At 36.0% G+C, this 20622-nt stretch overlaps 3 protein-coding genes across 3 annotated transcripts; all 3 read left to right on the forward strand.

The window, feature by feature from the left end:
* Positions 410–874, forward strand: LOC107640367. Its single transcript, XM_016343892.1, has one exon. The coding sequence runs from the start codon at positions 410–412 to the stop codon at positions 872–874; it is 465 nt and encodes a 154-aa protein (XP_016199378.1).
* LOC107640368 (uncharacterized mitochondrial protein AtMg00810-like) lies at positions 3328–4107 on the forward strand. The gene has a single exon (XM_016343893.1). The coding sequence runs from the start codon at positions 3328–3330 to the stop codon at positions 4105–4107; it is 780 nt and encodes a 259-aa protein (XP_016199379.1).
* On the forward strand, positions 16000–16338 carry LOC107640369 (uncharacterized mitochondrial protein AtMg00240-like). Its single transcript, XM_016343894.1, has one exon. It carries the CDS (start codon positions 16000–16002, stop codon positions 16336–16338), a length of 339 nt encoding a protein of 112 aa, XP_016199380.1.

The following is a 20622-nucleotide window of genomic DNA, read 5'->3' on the forward strand; positions in this document are numbered from 1 at the left end:
TTATTTGCTTTTTCAAAGAAATCATTTTTTTTTTCATTTTCTTTTACATTTCAATATGGTATCAGATGTAATTCTTCTTCACACTTTTGTATTATTCTCTCATTTCATTCTTTGCTTTTTTTGAAAAAAAATTTCGATTTTCCATTCTTCTTTCTCGTTCTTTCTCGTTTCGGCAAGAACATTCTTCCTCAGTCGATACTTCCTCTTTTTCTCTATTCTTCTACTCATCAATTAGAATGTTTGCGATTTCTGTATCCACAGTTTCTCAGGGAGATTTCAATACTCTTCGACCTCGGCACCGCCTTCGTCGATTCCTGATGTGTATCTGCTCCAGTCCGGCGATCACCCAGGGTTCGTGCTTGTTTCACAACCCCTATAAGAAGACAACTACATTTCTTGGTGCAGATCGATGAGGCTTGCGTTGAGTGGAAAACGCAAAATCTGCTTCATCGATAGCTCCCTCCCAAAGCCAGATCTAATTCTTGACCCTGCGCTTGCTGAATCATGGCAGTGCACGAACGACATCATCACTACGTGGTTGCTGAATGCGATCTCTAAGGATATTGCGGCAAGCGTCATCTATGCTGGATCCGCGGCTTTACTCTGGCAAGATTTGGAGACTCGCTTCTCTCAGAGCAACGCACCTCGCATCTTTGAGCTGAAGAGGTCACTCATGTCTCTTACTCAAGGCTCTTTCTCGGTCTCACAATATTTCGCAAAGTTGAAGATACTTTGGGAGGAACTCAACAACTTCAAGCCATTGGTATCTTGTTCTTGTGGTGGCGTTAAGCCGATTCAAGTCTCTCTTGATCAAGAATATGTGATGCTGTTGCTTATGGGTCTCAATGAGAATTTGGCAAATGTTCGAAGCTAGATCCTATTGTTAGATCCACTGCCTCCGATTGAAAAAGTCTTTTTTCTTGTGTTGCAAGAGGAGAAGCAGAGAGCACTCACCTCTCCAAGCCAACATATGGCTTTTGCTGTTAAACAGTCTCCAAGACCCACCACTCCTTCTGGACCCAAGGTGAAAGGGAGGAAAGATTGTCCACTTTGTGCTCATTATGGGTTGCTGGGACATACTGAAGATAAATGTTATCGTCTCCATGGATATCTTTCTGGATATTCCCAGAACAAGCATGTGAATGCCAAATTCCAAGTGCATCATGTTGCCAAGGTCGCTCATGATCAAGAAAGTCAAGATCCATCTCCAATATCCAGCTTCTCACTTACAGCGGCTCAGTACAACTAATTGATGACTCTCTTGCAAACTCAGCGAGCTCTTCAGAACATTGAACCTGAAATTTGTGCAGGTGAAGTATTTTTCTCATGTTATTCGAATTAAATGGCAGAGGTTAGTTCTTGGATAGTTGATTCCGGAGCCACCACTCACATCACTAATTCCTTTAAATTTTTGGAAAATCCAAAACCTCTTACAAATCATTTTGTTGCTTTACCTGACCATACCAAAATTCGTGCCTTAGCTATTAGTAATGTTGTTCTTAATTCTTCTTTAATCCTTTACAATGTCATATTCATTTCCTCTTTCTGAGTTAATTTGATTTCTGTTAATTCTTTGTTAAAATTGTCTAACTGCACAGTCCACTTTTTTGACTTAGCCTTCATCATACAGGACAGGACCTCCAAAAAGGTGATTGGCAGAGGTGATAAAACTGATGACCTGTTTCTACTACAATCACCCTTCATAGTTCATACTAGGAGTTTTGTTCATAACTGTCGATCAGTAACCAATGTTGATAGCACTATTTGGCATGCTCGTTTAGGTCACACTTCAGAAAAAATCTTTAATAAATTGAGTCCTCTTTTGTCCAATAAAACTCTTAAATACAATCATTCTACTTGTGAAGTCTGTCCCTTAGCAAAACTCAAGCGTTTGTCTTTTCAATCCAATAATCATTTTTGTAAGAATTCCTTTGATTTGGTTCACTGTGATATTTGAGGCCCTTATAGAGCTCCAACTTATAATAACATGAGATATTTTCTTATTATTGTGGATGATTATTCTAGATTCACTTGGACCTTTTTGCTAAAATGCAAATTTGATGCTTCTCACACTCTCATCAATTTCTTTAATATGATTGAAACTCAGTTAGGATAAAGCAGGTGAGATCAGACAATGCTGGTGAACTAATGCTCCTTGATTACCTGAATTCCAAGGGTATGCTTCATCAATTCTCCTGTGTGGAGCGGTCAGAACAAAACGCCGTTGTTGAAAGAAAGCACCAGCATCTACTCAATATGGCCAGAGCATTATTCTTTCAGTCCAAGGCCCCAATTGCCTTTTGGAGAGATTGTGTCTTGACTGCCACTTTCCTCATCAATCGCTTACCAAGTCCAGCACTTCAACACTGCTCTCCCTATGAGAGACTCTTCCTTAAGCAAGCTGACTACCAGTCTTTGAGAGTCTTCGGCTGCTTGGCTTATGCATCTTCTCTTCTATCTCAGAGACACAAGTTCTCCCCTAGAGCAATGCTTGCAATCTTCATTGGCTATCCTTCTGGTTACAAGGGATACAAGTTGTATGACCCAATGAGCAAGAAGATTTTCATCTCCATATATGTTTTCTTTATCGAAACTGAATTTTCTTTTCGATAATTAACCAATAGTTCCAGGCCCATGGTGGACAATTTCCCTGACATAGTTATCCCAGCATCCATCACTGATGCAGTCCCTCTAGCCACACTTACCAGCCCTCCATCTACCCTGCCAGCATCTCAACCATCTGTGGATATGCTAGTCATTGAACCTACCTCACAACATCAGTCTAATATTCCAAGCTCACCAATTAACTTGAGAAAATCGTCCAGACAACACAGACCACCATCTTACCTCAAGGATTATCAGTGCAATATTGTCTCTCATGGGACTCTAGATCGGTTTCAACACATCTCACTCCATCACTCTCATTTCATAGCTAATGTTGCTGCAATTCCTGAGCCCACCTTCTTCTATCAAGCCGTGAAGTACCCTGAGTGGAGGCAGGCTATGGATGAGGAGCTTCAAGCTGTGGAGGCCACTAATACTTGGGCTTTAGTTCCTCTTCCACCAGAAAAACATACCATTGGATGTCGTTGGGTGTACAAAGTCAAGTGTAAGGTAGATGGCTCAGTAGAGCGCTATAAGGCCCGTTTGATTGCAAAGGGCTATATGCAGCAGGCAGGCATTGACTTTAAGGACACCTTCTCTCCCGTGGCCAATCTCACCACTGTCAGGGTTCTCCTTTCTTTGGCAGCCATCAACAATTGGTTTTTATTACAACTAGATGTGAACAACGCCTTCTTGAACGGCGACTTGTTCTAAGAAGTTTATATGGACCTGCCTCTTGGTTACAAGTCCAAGAACTCTGGACTCGTATGCAAGTTGAACAAGTCCATCTATGGTTTGAGACAAGCCTCAAGACAATGGTTCTATAAATTCACTTCAGCGCTGCTCACTCACAAGTTTAAACAGTCCAGCCATGATTACTCTCTCTTCTCTTATGGTAGTGGCGACAAGATTGTTTACTTGCTGGTTTATGTAGATGACATCATACTAGCCAATCCTTCCAAGGATATGATGCATAAGGTGCAGAAACTGTTAGAGGCCTCCTTCAAATTGAAGATTCTGGGTGATTTAAAGTATTTTTTAGGCTTGGAACTAGCAAGGTCCAGCGATGGAATTGTCCTCAGCCACAGAAAGTACACCTTAAGCATCTTGGAGGACACTAATTTTACAGATTTCAAGTCTATTTCTCTGCTTATGGAGGCTAACCTCAGGCTGAGCAACTCCGATGGTGATTTACTTGTGGACTCATCCATCTACCAGAGACTAATAGGGAGGTTAATGTACCTCACCATATCCCATCTGGACATTACCTATGCAATGTCTATCCTTAGTCAATTCTTGTCTAAGCCTAGAACTACTCACATGAATGCACTTCACCATCTCTTGAGATACTTGAAAGGAACCGTGGGTCAAGGGTTATTATTTTCTGCAAAATCAGAAAAGAGGCTAATGGCTTATGTGGATGCAGATTGGGTGGGATGTCCTGACACTAGGAGAAGCGTTTCAGGTTATTGTATGTTCATTGGGGACTCTTTGATTTCCTAGAGATCAAAGAAACAACAAACGGTGTCCCGATCATCTGCTGAATAGGAATACAGAGCTATGGCAGCTGTGGCTGCTGAATTGACTTGGTTGATAGGACTCTATCTGATTTTCAAATCAAGGCACCATCTTCCATGCTGTTTTGTGACTCTATGTCAGCCATCCACATTGCATCAAATCTCACATTCCACGAGAGGACCAAGCATATTGAGGTAGACTGCCATTTTGTTCGAGAGAAAGTTGTGGCAAGATTCATCAAACTGATCCATGTTCAAACTCAGCATCAGCTTGTCGATATCTTCACGAAGCTGGTAACTCCAACCCAGTTCCACAATCTCATCTCCAAGTTTGGCATGATCAACATATACCTGCCAACTTGAGGGGGAATGTTATGGATACCTAACTTAATTAGTTAGTAATTAATTAGTCATTCTTCCTACTGTATAGAAGTTAGTTAGGCTCTCAGCTCACTTATATATATATATATATATATATACCTTACTCATCCTTTTTTTCCATTCCCTTTCACATTTCAATAATTTTCATCTTTACTCTATATAAATCAAAGCTATTAAATTTGATTTAAACTCACTTTATGTATAAATCGAATGAAATAGATTCGATTTACCTGAAACAATAGTAAATCGAATGAAACAGATTCGATTTAGCACAAACAATAGTAAATAAATCGAAGTAAATAGATTCGATTTACTAGAGGAGTAGCGTTGATAAGATCCAGCCCATTGTAAATCGAATGAAGTAGTTTTGATTTAGTGGATTTGATGCCCATAGTAAATCGAATCCATCAAATTGACTTAACACAAGGTGCGGCCTAAGGTAAATCGAAGCTTGTTGTTTCAAATTACTGTTGGCAATCTATTACAGTTACAATTCTACAATTCACTCACCCCACGTATAAAGAGAATTCTCTAATAAAATCTTGAAAACTCTGGATATAAAAGACGATTCAGATCGTATCTATCGCTTAGACAGAATTGCCCATATTGCTAATAGTATCAATGAAAATGTAAGTAAATAAAAAATTTTTTCCATGTTAGATTAAAAAAGTTAGCAACATTTAGTGAGCAGTGTTTGATTATAAATGTTAGATCGCGTAATGATTATAAATTTTGTTAGAAATCTTAAATTAGAAATGTTGGTGATAGTAGTGACTTAGGTTATTTTATGAATTAGAAATGTTAGTGTTAGTTGAACGTAGATTTAGTGAGAATTTGATTTCTATTAATAAGATTAGAATAGAGTAAGATATATGTTTTTAGATTGGGCCTTAACATTTTAAGATAATGTTGTCATTAATTTTATTAAGTTCTTAATATAATATAAGATTATGATTTCATTAACTTTTTTAGCATAATTGCAGGCGATCTAATGTCAATACAAGAAAAAATAATATTTGTAATAAAAAAATTGTTACAAAAAATTGAAATTTTGAAACAAAAGAATGTTGTAACAAAAAAAGGGCCGTTGCAGTATGTCCCATTATAAAAAGTTTTTGTAACAAAAAATAGAACTGTTATAATTCAAAGTAATATTTTGTAACAAATTTTTCTGATACAAAAAATCAAAAGTCGTTACAAAAGTGATAACAAATTTTGATCTTCAAATATTTTTTGTGATAATATATTTTTTCTATCTAAAAAATTTGTTACAAAATATAACTTGATTTTGTAACATTTTTTTCTTTAGTTACAAAAGCAAAATATTTATTTTGTAACAATTTTTTTTAATACAAATTGCATGCATAATTTATTAAATTATTTTTTTAATTAACTGATATATTAACTACTTTACTAAGCAAGTCAACATTTACATAATATGTCAAAACATATATAATTCAAACATGCTTCATTTAACTAAAATTGTTTTAAAACAAAATAATATTAGTGGGTACATTGATTAATTCTACAAATATTTCTTGCACAAGTTCAACCAAAAATTAAAAGTCTAACATAGATTAGTGTCTCTATAAATCAAAATATTCTTGAGCCCTTAAGGTAGCATGTTGTCGACATTTTAGCGCTCTTGTAAATAAGAAAAACCGAAACAAAAAATTAGAAACAAGATATAACACCAATTATAATTTTTTCCAATAACTTTTATCCAAAATGGTTAGAAAAATTTTAGCAGAACTTCCCCTAAAACTTGGATATTTCCACCGTCTATGGTTCTATAAAAAATAACCAATTCACTACTTATTTCTTAGTCAATACACAACGAAATTTATCAAACCAAATAATAGGACATTTGCTATTTTACAACCATGACACAAGTAAAATGTAATAAATTGATCTATATACAAATTAAACTTATACTAATAATATATGAATCATCTAGGAATATGTATTAAAACCATAAGCAATTTTAGGAGTACCTTTAATTGTCTAGTTTCTTTCATTGTCAAAGTGTGCTATGAAAGAGTTCACAACGGCTTGTTGAGTTTCTAATTGAGCTTTCACTCGAGCTAATTCTTCCTCTTGCTGTGTTCATTGCTCTTCAAATTTTTCTTTGAGCACATCTATTTCCTTTGTTAGCTCCTCACGGTCTTGCATTGTCTCTTGTAGTTGTGCTTGAATCCTTAACTTAGATTTCGAAGCCTTTATGCTATAACTTGCACCACTTTTTTCACCTTTCACAAGTAAAAAAGTTTCATTTGGAGTGATAGAATTTTCAGAATCGTAGGATTCATTAATTATACAGCTAATATCATCCTGCACAATCCAATTTGTGATTCGAAAATGAAGATAAAATTTAACTTCCATGCAACAGTAAAAGGAAAATATTAGTAATGTTACATCAATTTGTTTAGCTTTTTCACTGAACCATTCTCTGTTATTCTTTTGATGAGTAATTTGGCATAATTCTTGAATGTCAGGCTCGACACCAGTTCTAGGATGGCGCTGCAAATTTTTTAAAGCTTAAAACATCACATGTAGTTAAGTGCAAACGTGACATAGCAAAAAATATAACACCAAATTAAAGACTTCAAGAATATTTACCTTATCACGTCTAACAACTTGAAATATTCTTCGACCAGCAATATGTGGTACCACGTGATGCTTTCTATTATCTTTGTTTCTTAAACTTTTTTCCTATAGAATACCGAACTCACAAAAGACAAAAGGAGTTAAGTTATAATTATATCATTGAACTAAAATAGCAAAACAACATAAGAATACCTCAATAGCTGTCACAATGAAAAATTCAAACCTGAAAAGAAGAACTTCCAAAGTAGCACACCAAATTCTCCCATGTCTCCGGAAGAACATTATTCGGTAGATTTTAAAGGCGCTCCTCATCAGTTTAATACAACTCATAGTGTTCACGCAATCTTAAACACCAACTTTGATAACAAATATTAGCCTTAGCTAAAATTATTTTGCGTATTACTTGCGTATCTGCTATATCAAACTTTTTCTACATAAGATTGGTCAAAGTTAGTTAGCACAAATAAAGATTTAATATACATAATAGCCGAAAATATAAATATGTATTACCAAAATAATGTCGCATATTTTTTGCTTGACATCATCTCTAACTTGGCTCCATTTCTCTACATCCAAAAGAGTATTTTGTCTTGTAACAATATCCACTTTAGATGCAAAAAGATCAGCATGGATGCCATTAGGAGCTATGTTGTCCAAAGAGATCGGCAATTCTAATTTTCTATTTGTCTTTGTTTTCAACACCCTATTTGTTGCAATCTCATGCGAAGGTCCCCTTTTACCAATACGCAATGAAACAGGGGCAATGGCTGGTGCTGTAATAGGGGCTGCCGGTGACGAAACGGGGGCTATCGGGGCTGGGGCAGGGGCTGCCGGGGTTGGAGCAGGGCTGTCGGGCTTGGAGAAGGGGCTGGTGTTGTAGAACTAGATGCAGTAGCCCTTGTCAACCTTTGTGAGGCCATTATGTTACGCAATCTACAATAAAACGCACAGAGATAACATTAAAGAAATGAAATAATAAAATATCTACATCATTTAATACGCAATTACACAAAGGAAAGCACATCAATAAAAGTGGACATGATTAAAATATATTATACTTTTCAAAAAAGTTAAACAAATGGAGTAAAGAGTGAATAACTTAGCAATTGTAAATATGACGTCAATTCCTAAAGTTTAACTACTTTAAACTCAATCACCATCCTATGCAAAAAGTCTATTATCTTAGCAATTGCAAATATGATGTCAATTCCTAAAGTTTAACTACTTTAAACTCAATCACCATCCTATGCAAAAAGTCTATTATCTTAGCAATTGCAAATATCTTATGAACCCCAAAATAAAACTGCTAAGAAGTCAATCATTATCATCATCATCATCATCATCATCATCATCATCATCATCATCATTATCTTCTTCTTCTTCTTCTTCTTCTTCTTCTTCTATAGACATAGGCACATCCACACTTGATCTCTCTATGTCACCTCTGCCCAATTCCATCAACAAATTGATATCACCCGAAGATGGTACTTGATTAAAGCTTTCCATTTCAACTTGTTGGTATACCTCTTCTTGCATGATATCTTGCTCAGGCATATCATATGTATTGCGAGGCTTTACTCGTACCACAGTACACCAATTAGGTCTTTTAATTGCCTTTAAATAGTATACTTGCTCACCTTGACATGCTAAAATGAAAGGTTCATCCTTAAATCTAACATATGTAACATCCACATTTATGAATCCATACTCATCTTTAGAATATCCCCTACTTTGATTTCATCCTATTAGAGGAACATCAAACCACTCACACTTAAATAAGATCACTTTATGTTTTTCCACATAATCTAACTCAATAATATCAGTCAACATCCCATAATAATCCACACCCCCAATCAATTCATCTCCCTTCACAACTACTCCACAATTTTAAGTCTTCAAAGATGCTTTATGGTTTTTGCTACGAAATGTAAAGCTATTGGTAGCACATGTTTTGTAGAAATGTGCACGACGATCAGGACCTCTTGCTAGAGAAAATAGTTGATTATTCACCCATGCACTCTTTACTTTGTGTAGATCTGAAATCTACATTAATGAATAGAGATTAAAATTAAATACTGTCAAGAGACCTTTTTATTTCACAATTATCAAAGTTTATTCATTTACCTTGCTTTCAAACCATTTCACAAATTGATCTTTGTGCCTTTTTTACAGATTTCTTAAATTTTCTCTTGTTAAATATGCCATATGTTCATCAACCCATGGTTAAACTTCTTCACAATTCTTTAGCACATAGAATTGAGCTTCTCTATGCTCTAAGATACTAAGTTCCTTGTATGCCCTTTTACAACTAAACTGGCCAAGTACTTTGAAAACAGTTATGCCTTGTATAGGTTCATTCTCACCATGGTCAGAAATCTGTGAAGTTTCATCCAAATATCTCCCCACAAGGGTCATTGCTTCTTCAAAGATATAACGCTCAGATATTGAACCCTCAGGACGTGCTTTGTTTCCCACATAACTCTTTAGTGTGTGCAAATATCTAAAATTGAATGTTAAAGGAATGTTAAAAACCTAAATAATGAATAGTATAAGGTAGATTCTAAGTTGTTATTAATTCCAAAAGGCTAACCTCTCAACAGAGTACATCCAGTGATATTGAATTAGTCTGGCTAACTTAGCTTCATGGGCAAGATGAACGGTTAGGTGAACCATCACATCAAAAAAAGCCGGAGAAAAAATCGTCTCTAATTTACAAAGTGTTGTTGCAATATGGGTTTTAAATTTGTCTAGAACGTCCACCTTCAATTCCTTGAAACAAAGCTCTCCAAAGAAAATACTTAGATGTATCAACGGTTCACAAACTTCTTTGGGTAAAAGCTCACGGATTGCAAGTAGTAGTAGCCGTCCTAATAGGACATGCTAATCACGGCTCTTCAAGCCATAAATTTTGCAATCTTCAAAATGCACACACCTTCCAATATTTGATGAATATGAATCAGGCATCTTGAGTTCTTTCAAGAACTGACAAAGAAGTTGCCTTTCATTCTCCTTCTTAGTTTTTGACAACGTATATTTGGCTATCGGCATCACAAATTTGTTGCCCACTCTACGAGGATGAAGGTCTCTCTTGATACCCATAAGTTGAAGATCAAGTCGTGCATTAAGATTGTCCTTTGTCTTTTCATCTAAATTTAACAGTGTACCCAGTATATTATCGAAGACGTTCTTCTCTATATGCATTACATCTAAATTATGACGTAACAATAATGTCTTCCATAAAGCAACTCGAAAAAATGCTTTTCTTTTTCCAATTTTCAGCCACCTTGTCATGCTCAGACTCCTTTCTCTTCTTAGTAGTGTTCCCAAACTCCGTTTGTTCAAAAGTCTTGTATTCTTCTAGGATATCATAACCAGAAAGTGGCTTAGGTGCTTCGCCAAGTTCCCTGGTATTGTGAAAAGAACTCTTATTCCTTTGCCATGGATGATCATGCGGTAAATAGCGGCAATGACCTATATAGCAATGCTTGTGTCCATGTTTCAACCTTTTAAAATTAGTTTCTCTGTGGCAACATGCACAAGCTAGTGCACTTTTAGTGCTCCAACCAGATAACATGGCATAAGCTGGATAATCATTTATTGTCTATAAAACTGCAGCAGACAACTGAAAATTCTGTTTCTGAACCAAATCGAATGTTTTAACACCATCTTCCCACAATTCTTTCAACTCTTCAATTAACGGTTGTAAGTATACATCAATAGAATTATCGAGGGATTTAGGGCCTGGAATAAGTAGAGATAACATTCAATTTGAATGTTTCAAAACCATCCATGGAGGATAGTTATATGGAATAAGAACAACTGGCTAAGTACTATAGAAAATGTTCATATTGCCGAATGGATTGAATCCGTCACTAGCAACTCCAAGCCTGATATTTCTAGCATCACGTGCAAACCGTTCAAGTTCCTCATCAAATGTCTTCCATGCTATTGAATCTGCTGGGTGTTTTAGGACTTTATCATCAAGCCATTTCTCTTTATGCCACCTTATTGCTACTGCTGTTTCTTCACACATGAAGATCCTTTGAAGCCTAGGTTTCAACGGAAAGTATCTTAGTATCTTCTGAGACACCTTCTTACGAGAGTCATCCTTTTCATTCCCCTTCCCCTTCACCCATCTAGATTACTTACACTTTGAACATTCATTAAGATCAGTATATGCTTGCCCCCAAAACAAAAAGCAATCATTCACACAAGCATCTATCTTCTCGTAATCTAATCCCAAATCTTGAATCACTTTTCGAGCATCATAAAATGAAGTAGGACAAGAATTTTCCTTTGGAAATATGCTTTTTAGAAAGAGCAATAAAGCATCAACTGAATTGTTGCTCTATCCATAGCGACATTTCATTTGAAACAACTTAACCATAAAAGATAACTTTGATATCCCACTTTCCCGATACAGGCTTTGCCTAACATTCCTCATCAGCCTCTGGAACCTCTTTGCCCCCTCATGAGGTTCTTCTGCTATATTGTCATCTACATTGGTAGCAAAATCTCTCGGTGTCTCCCCTAGTGTTTCTCCTCTAAAGATGTTATACAACATCTCAAAAGTGGCAGAATCATTCTCCATTTCACAATCAATTTCATTTAGATCAGACACATCTATAGTGGATGTATCTTGAAGACTCTCACCATGATGCACCCATGTTTTATAAGAAGTCACTATCTTCCATTGGCGCACATGATGATGAACTTCATTTCTAAATTTGAACAAAAAATTGTTACATTTAGGACAAGGACAACGTATTTGATTTTTCACACTGGGTTGAGAGAAGGCAATATCCAAAAATAATTCATCGAGGCACTTTCTAAACTCAGGAGTACGCTTATCAAAATTAATCCAATATTTCTGGTAATTAACCATTGGACTAATTTCTGCAGGAGATGAGAACGGATAGAAGGATGTAAAGAGTGGAAAAAAAGAGCAGCAAGACATAACCTAGCATCACAGCGACTATCACTTTCAAAGGGCTCTATGTAAACTAAATTCTGAGACGGTTCTCTATAACTCCGCAATACAAACTATCCTAATTCAATGCATTGTAAAAAATACAAAATCAATAACAAAATTGAATAATATTTCGATGTTAATAATAATGATGTAGTTACCTAAGACACTCAATTCACAAACACAAAAATTTAAGAAAACAAAAAGTATCAAAATCACCAAAAAAATACAAAAAATAGAATCAAAATAATAAAACCCAGAAACAAAAAATAGAATAAAAATATCAACTCTCTAAATAATCAAAAATTAGATTATCAACCATATTACACACCAATATTTTCAACCACAACAACATCAGCAGAATCAACTAACAATATAGGCAATAATATTTCAGCTAACCTCAGCAGACTATCAACTAACAATACAGTTAACAATACTCAAATAAACTGTACTTACCTTCAACAGAGAAGTAATCGGACCAGACCAGACCACCAGCAGAAGAAGGAAAGCCAAATCAGACCATCAGAGGCAAAGGACGACACAGGATGAACAGAGGAGAATAAACTATCCTAAGACACTGCAATGTAAAAAACACAAAATTACTAATAAAATTTAATCAATATTTCTATGTTAATAAGGATAATGTAGTTACCTAAGACACTCAATTCACAACCACAAAAATATAAGAAAAGAACAGATTCAAAATCACTAAAAAAGAAAGCAAAAAATAGAATCAAAATAATAGAACACAGAAACAAAAATTAGAATCAAATATCAACTCTTCAAATAACCAAAAATCAGAATATCAACCATATTACACACCAATATTTTCAACCATAACTACATCAGCAGAATCAACTAATAATATAGTCAACAATATTTTAGCTAACGTCAGCAGATTATCAACTAACAATACAGTTAACAATACTCAAATAAATTGTACTTACTTTCAACAGAGAAGCAATCGAACCAGACCAGACCAACAGCAGATAACGGAAAGTCGAATCAGACCAGCAGACGTAGAGCACGAACGCAGAGGACGACCACCACCATGAAAAGGAGCAGAGCTAACGGAACGGTGATAATGAACGGCGACGCCGACCACCACCACGAGGACCACGACGACGACGACCACACACACGGCGACGACGCACAAGACGGGACGAAGACCACCGAAGGCCACGACTCCACCGCACACGACACGATGGCGGAGTAAACGATGGTAGCAGAGGAGAGGAGACGAAGACGCGGCGGACGGTTCACTACCGAAGGCTACGCCGGTCTTTCATCTTGCCGCAGGAGCTCCATTGTGCTTGGTGGAATAGACGATGCAGAGATGAGTGAGGCGCGAGTACTAGGGAGTGAGCACTTAGGGTTTTTTTACTGCTTTACCTTGTTACTTTTCACATTCAACAACTTAGTATTTGTTTTTTTTTCTTTTATATTTAATTATTGTTCTTTATAAATATAATTTAATTAATTTTTTATGTTCTCAAAAAATAATTTTTAGTTAACATTAAAAAACGATGGTAGCAGAGGAGAGGAGACGAAGACGCGGCGGACGGTTCACTACCGAAGGCTACGCCGGTCTTTCATCTTGCCGCAGGAGCTCCATTGTGCTTGGTGGAATAGACGATGCAGAGATGAGTGAGGCGCGAGTACTAGGGAGTGAGCACTTAGGGTTTTTTTACTGCTTTACCTTGTTACTTTTCACATTCAACAACTTAGTATTTGTTTTTTTTTCTTTTATATTTAATTATTGTTCTTTATAAATATAATTTAATTAATTTTTTATGTTCTCACAAATTAATTTTTAGTTAACATTAAAAATCTGATTATGAATAAAAAGTATATATTAAATTTTAATTTTTGAAACAAAATAAAATTATTCTAAAAAATTATATAAACAAATTTTTTTTACCCTCAAGGTGTTTAAGATTTAAAAAAAAATTGTTATAAAATATACTTACATTTTGTGATAAACAAATAACTTGTTACAAATAATGTTGAATTTTATGACAAATTAATTTTTTATTACAAAATAATTAGAGTTTTTGAAACAAAAAATATTTTGTTACAAACAATTGGAGTTTTTTATAATAAAAGATATTTTGTTACAAAATATTACGAATTTTTGCAACTTCTTTATTTTTTGTTACAAAAACTAACATAATTTGTAACAACAAAAATTAGGTTGTTACAAAATATTAGCATGTCTTGTAACAACTTGTAATATTGTTACAAAACATTATTCTTCTGTAACAATCACTAATTATTATTACAAAAAATTATTTTTTGTAACAATTTTAAATTTGATACAAAATTTTTGTTACAAATGTTTCATTTTCTTGTAGTCTGTATTACTAGCATGAAGAGGCAGCATGGTATGCCCCTTGACGAGCGGATCATACCATACCTGCAGATTGCTGGGTTATATCATCTTGCGAGGCTTAACGACCACTGATTTAGGCTAGATGAGCAATTAGTTAGTGCTTTCATGGAGAGATGGCGTCCGGAGACGCATACTTTTCATAAGCCATTCGGAGAGTGCACCATTATATTGCAAGATGTGGCGTACTAGCTAGGTCTTTCGATTGACGGTGAGTACGTAAGTAGATGTCTGACAGACTTCGAGACCTATACTGACTTACTGAGGGCGGTCGGCCTCCATGGACTTGGTTCTAGGAGATACTGGGTGTGTTACCTCCAGCTGATTGTATTGACAAGTTCACTATGAAGTGCACGTAGATGAAGGGGACATTCAGTGAGCTGCCTGAGGGTGCAGATGAAGAAACTATGAGGAGGTATGCGAGAGCATAGATTATAATGTTGTTATCGACTCAGCTGTTTGGGGACAAGTTTGGGACATATCAATACAACAAAATTCATCACAACACAATTCTGCAACTGCCATTGCATCACATTCCACCAATCTCATGCATCACATGTATCCAGCATTCATCATGAACCACCTGCATCCAATTTCAACTCAACTGTTATTAGAAGATCTGCCAGAGTCAGAAAAGTGCCAAATTATCTCAATGACTATCAACGCCACATAAATACCACTACTATCAATTCTCTTTGCAGGAATCCTAAGTCGACGTTATAGGTCATCTCTTATGATGCACTTAGTACAAAATATCGAGAGTTTTCTTTGGCCGTTTCTTCAAACATTGTTTCTAGTGACTATGAGAAAGCTGTTGTTTACCCTTGTTGGAGAAAAGCCATACAGTGTGAGCTGGAGTCACTGGAGAGAAATCATACTTGGAGAATCACCACACTCCCCTCTAGCAAGAAAGCCATTGGATGCAAGTGGGTGTTCCAAATTAAATATCACCCTGATGGGACCTTTGAACGCCACAAGGCCAAACTAGTCGCAAAGGGCTTCACACAAATTGAAGGAGTTGATTTCATAGACACTTTCAGCCCTGTTGTTTGAATGTTGACCTTAAGAGTTGTGTTGGCCTTGGCTGCAGCAAAGTAATGGCATATCAAGCAGTTGGATGTAAACACTGCCTTCTTACATGGAGAGTTGAACAAAGAAGTATACATGAAGCTACCTCCTAGACTGCAGCAACCAGGACTAAGCCCAAATTCAGTGGGCAAGCTTGAGAAGTTCTTGTATGTTTAAAGACAAGCAAACAGGCAATGAAACTTGAAGTTAACCAAAACTCTGAAATCCGCTGGTTTTATCAAATCAGAATCTGATCACTCTTTGTACACTAAGCTCACCACTCATGGTGTCACCATTATTATGGTATATGTAGATAATTTGGTACTCATAGGAGATGACCTTGCTAAAATTGAGTCTATCAAGAAATTGTTGGATCAAAAGTTTAAGATCAAAGACTAGGGTGATGTAAAGTATTTTTTCGGTATGGAGGTTGCTAGATCTTCGAAGGGCGTTCATCTATGCCGATGCAAGTATGCCATGGATATCCTCAAAGATTTCAGATTCTTGGAGTGCAAGTCAGTAGCACACCTATGGATTACACTATTGTTTCAAAGTTATCTAGGGAGAGTAGGACTCCATTGGAAGATAAAACTGAGTGCAGACAATTAGTTGGCAGGCTTCTATATCTAACCAACACCAGACCAGACATTGCCTATGCTATGGAAACACTCAATCAGTTCATCGACTGTCCCACTGATGTTCATATGCAAGCAGCTTATCGTGTCTTGAAATATTTGAAAGGCTATCCCGCTGTTGGCCTTCTCTTCTTGGCAGGCCATAATCTTATTCTTACCGGATTCTGAGATGCAGATTGGGCAACATGTGATGACTCTCGCAAGTCAATCACCGGTCATTGTTTTTATCTTGGCAAGTTGTTGATTAGTTGGAAGAGCAAGAAGCAAAACATAGTCACGCGATCCTCCTCTGAATTTGAGTATCGGGAATTGGCACTTACAACTTGCCAAGCACAGTGGCTCTCATACATCATGAAGGATATTGGAATGCCCATCACAAAATCAATTACACTCTTTTGTGATAACAGATCCGCCATTCACATCACCACCAACCCAGTTTTCCATGGACAAACAAAACATATCAAAGTAGATCGTCACACTACCAGGAATCAACATCTTTCAGGCCTTACTCACCTGATGCCAGTTTCGTCCTCTGACCAACTCATCGATTTCCTTACTAAAGTTCTGGTGCCAGCACCCTTTAATAGCAACATTGCCAAACTAGGCCTTCTAGAAATTTATAGTCCTAGCTTGTGGGATGCTGTAACTTGAATAGGCCTCTTGGCAGCTAAACTTATCGTATATTTGAAAATAAAAATTAGGAATACCAATTGGCATAATTAGTTAGAGATTATGGCTAGGTAGTTAAGTTAAGGATTAAGACAATTTTGGTCCCTAAGGTATAGACCAAAAAATTTTTTCGTTCCTAACCTTTTTTTGCATATAAAATCATTCGTAAGGTTTAGTTAAGTTTTAAAATCATCCTTCGAACTAAAATACTCTTCTCCTTCTTCACCAACATACTCAGTTCTAATTCTTCTTTCTCTTCTCTGTCGCAGCAACATCTCTTCTTCTTTTTTTCTTCATCATCACAGAATCAGGAATAACAATAATGAAGTGGAAACAAAGAAAGAAAATAACAACAACAATTTATTTCAACTAGCAGCAATAGCAGAATCAGAATAAGAAGAAAAAGAAGAAACAAAAGCAGAAGAAACAAAATCAGCCTCAGCAACAACAATAATTCATTTCAACAATCTATTTACTCTCAGCATTCTCATTTCCTTTCTCCATTTTTCTTCTCTATTCAGAATCAGAAGAAACAGAAGTAGAACAATAATGAAATCAAAATAAAATCAAAATCAATAACAATAATAGAATTAGAATCAAAATCAATATAATTAATAAAATCAACAAATCAACAATGTAATTAACCAAAGAAACAGAAGCAGAATCAACAATGTAATTAACAAAATTAACAAATTAGAAGTAGCATTGGAACCCTAGGAAGGAGCAATGGTGACTAGCGAGGAGTAGCGAGGGGCAAGGAGCAGCGATAGGTGAGGAGTAATGATGACTGATGAGGAACAGCAGCATCCGCATCGTTCCCAAATTCCATCAATGCCTCTCTCAAAGCAGTGGCGCGGACCGAAGTAGCGGCAAGGAGCAGAGCAGTGGCGACATGCGAGGAGGAGGAGGAGCACGGCGACGCGGCGAACTAGCGAGGAAGAGGAGGAGAACGGCAACGCGGTGAGCTAGCATGGAGGAGGAGCAGAACGGCGATGCAGCGAGCTAGCGAGGAGGAGCAAAACAGCGACGTGGCAGACGTCCTTCCTCGCCAATCTGCTGGCGTCGACGTCCTCCTCTCTATCACAGGCAATGTCGCCACCTTCCCTTCCCCTTCTTCCCTCCCCCTGATTCTCTTTCTCCCTCTCGTCGCTCTCTTTCTATTTTTTTCTTTTTATTTTATTTTATAATTTTTTTACTTAGGGTATTTTGGTCACAAAATATAAAATTTAAGTAAAAAGGACGATTTTAAAACAAAGTTAGACCTTAAGGATATATGCAACAAAAAGTTGAAGACGAAAAAAATTTTCGGCCTGTACTTTAGGGATCAAAATCGTACTTAACCCTTATGTTATTGACTCTCATTCCTTTTATTCCAAAACAACTTGTATATAAACAGGGTATGAAACTAATGCACTAACTAATTGAGCATTTTTCACATTTACATCACTCTGAATTCAACCCCTGTTTCTCTCTCACTCTTTCTCATCACATACTTTCACATCTTGCTTCACCATAGATGAAGCTAAGTTTGATTCCTCATCTCCAATATCTGCACTCTTTGTTCGCACGATAGAATTTGATGAATTTGATGAGAGCATGACCATCTCTTTAATACATTTTTACAGAATTTGAGTCAATTTATAAATTTTCAAAAAACTAAATTTGAGATTTCAAATAAATTTAATTATTAATGATTAATGAATCAAATTTAATATTCGTAAATTCAACTTGAATTTGGCCTGATTTTCGACCATCGGGAAGATTTCGAGAAAAAATCAAGTGAAATAACATAAGATGAAAAGGTACCACATCCAACTCAAAACCTTAAAATAATAAGTGGGTCTCTAATCTTATAAACTTCCCACTCTTTATTATTTTCTTTGATGTGATGAGACTAATTTCATATACTCCTCACATTTGCAACATTAAGACATATATATATACCGTCAGTCACATAGAGTGATACTAATTTATGCTTATGGTTATGTATATGGTTTAATCAAGTTAATCAATTAAAAAAAAATCAATTAGCAATTGAAGCTTAATTCACTGTATATAAATAAGAGATTTCTTTCGTTTTAAATTAATTTTCTCTTTGTTTTTTGAGTTCATTAAAAATTAATATATGACGTATAGCTGAATATATTGTTGTTTTATATTAATTTTTAGATCATTTTTATAAAGTTAATTAATTTAACAATGAAAGAATATATACAAACCGCAGCTGCCGCGCGCGCATAGAATTGTTAAAACTAAACTAAAAACGATGAGTGGGAAAGAAATAAGAATATAAAAAATGGCACGCAATTGCATGCAGGTATGATGAATTCCCAAGGTACATATTAATTAATATTCAATAGAAAATAAAAGTGAATATATGTTACAACAAGGGAGGGCTAATTAAAATTACGATTGGATCAGACATTTTAATTTGTTCAGAGTAGAACGTGATGACTTTGTGTGTTTGGGGCTTTGTTTACCACCATAATTGATATGGAATAATGCAACTATATATCTTAATAGTTTAATTTCCGCCACATCTTGAAATGACTATAGATTAAGGTTCTAAAAATCGGATCGAATTAGCTGGTTTGACCGGATTAATCGAAAACTAATTCTCTTATCGATTCGGTTGATGATAAAAATCGATTTACAAATAACTGATCAAATTACTGGTTAATTGGTGAATCAGATAAACTAGTCCAGTTTTTTGAAATGCCAGTTTGCTATTTCTAAATCAAAACTGTACTGTTTTGATTAAGAAAGAAATTGGAAAAAAGAAAGTCCAAAACGAGCAGAGAGCACCCTCTCATTTTCCTTCTCTCTCTTTCATGAAAATCCAACCCTAAAGCCCAAAAACCTTGCTAACACACCAAAGTCACACTGAAGGAGAAGGCGACGAGAGAGCTCACGTAGTGGGGGACAGAGGAACTCACAGCTTCAATCTCTGGAAGAAGAAGGACACGCACCGTCGGAGAGATGAGGGAGACGATCATGATGGAGCAGAAAGGACGGCGGAGTCTGGAGAAGAACTGGACGCTGGTGGCTGCTGCAGAACGGGACGATGTTGGCCTTTTGGGAGTGTGGCGACTGGACAGTGAAGAAGAAAGGGTATTGATCGAACTGGACTAGGTTACAGGCGAGACGAAAGGTTCGAATTGGTGGTGCTTAGTTGCGGAAAAAAATCTGATAAATGGCGATGAACAATTGCCTCAATCACTATCGAGTAACCAAATAGATTTGGGAATTAGGGTTTCTCTGTCCATCGTTGCCTCTCCGTTTTTCGCTGCTTGCTCTTCGACGTTGTCAACGATAAGCTCCTCCAGTGCTTCTTCAGTTTCATTTCTGGGAGTTGATTATGGATCGTTATTTTTTTGGGTTATATGCTGTTTCGTGAGTTAATTTTTTTCATTGTTCATTGTTGTTGTGAAGAGAGCTGAATTGTTGGTATTTGTTCTGACTTTTGGATTATTATTATTATTAATTATATATAATGTTCTGAGTTATTTTTGTGTTATTGTTCTAATTCTGAATTAATTTATTAGTTATTGATTTGTTGTTGATGAGTTCTGGGAGTGGATCGTTATTTTTTTGGGTTATATGCTGTTTCGTGAGTTAATTTTTTTCATTGTTCATTGTTGTTGTGAAGAGAGCTGAGAGCTGAATTTTTGTTCTGACTTTTGGATTATTATTATTATTAATTATATATAATGTTCTGAGTTATTTTTGTGTTATTGTTCTAATTCTGAATTAATTTATTAGTTATTGATTTGTTGTTGATGA

Source organism: Arachis ipaensis, chromosome B05 (assembly GCF_000816755.2).
Source record: "Arachis ipaensis cultivar K30076 chromosome B05, Araip1.1, whole genome shotgun sequence".
In the NCBI taxonomy this organism is placed as follows: Eukaryota; Viridiplantae; Streptophyta; class Magnoliopsida; order Fabales; family Fabaceae; genus Arachis; species Arachis ipaensis.

Coding starts and splice junctions, on each gene's coding strand:
- LOC107640367 (XM_016343892.1), top strand. CDS start 410: ATGAGGCTTGCGTTGAGTGGAAAACGCAAAATCTGCTTCATCGATAGC.
- LOC107640368 (XM_016343893.1), top strand. CDS start 3,328: ATGGACCTGCCTCTTGGTTACAAGTCCAAGAACTCTGGACTCGTATGC.
- LOC107640369 (XM_016343894.1), top strand. CDS start 16,000: ATGCAAGTATGCCATGGATATCCTCAAAGATTTCAGATTCTTGGAGTG.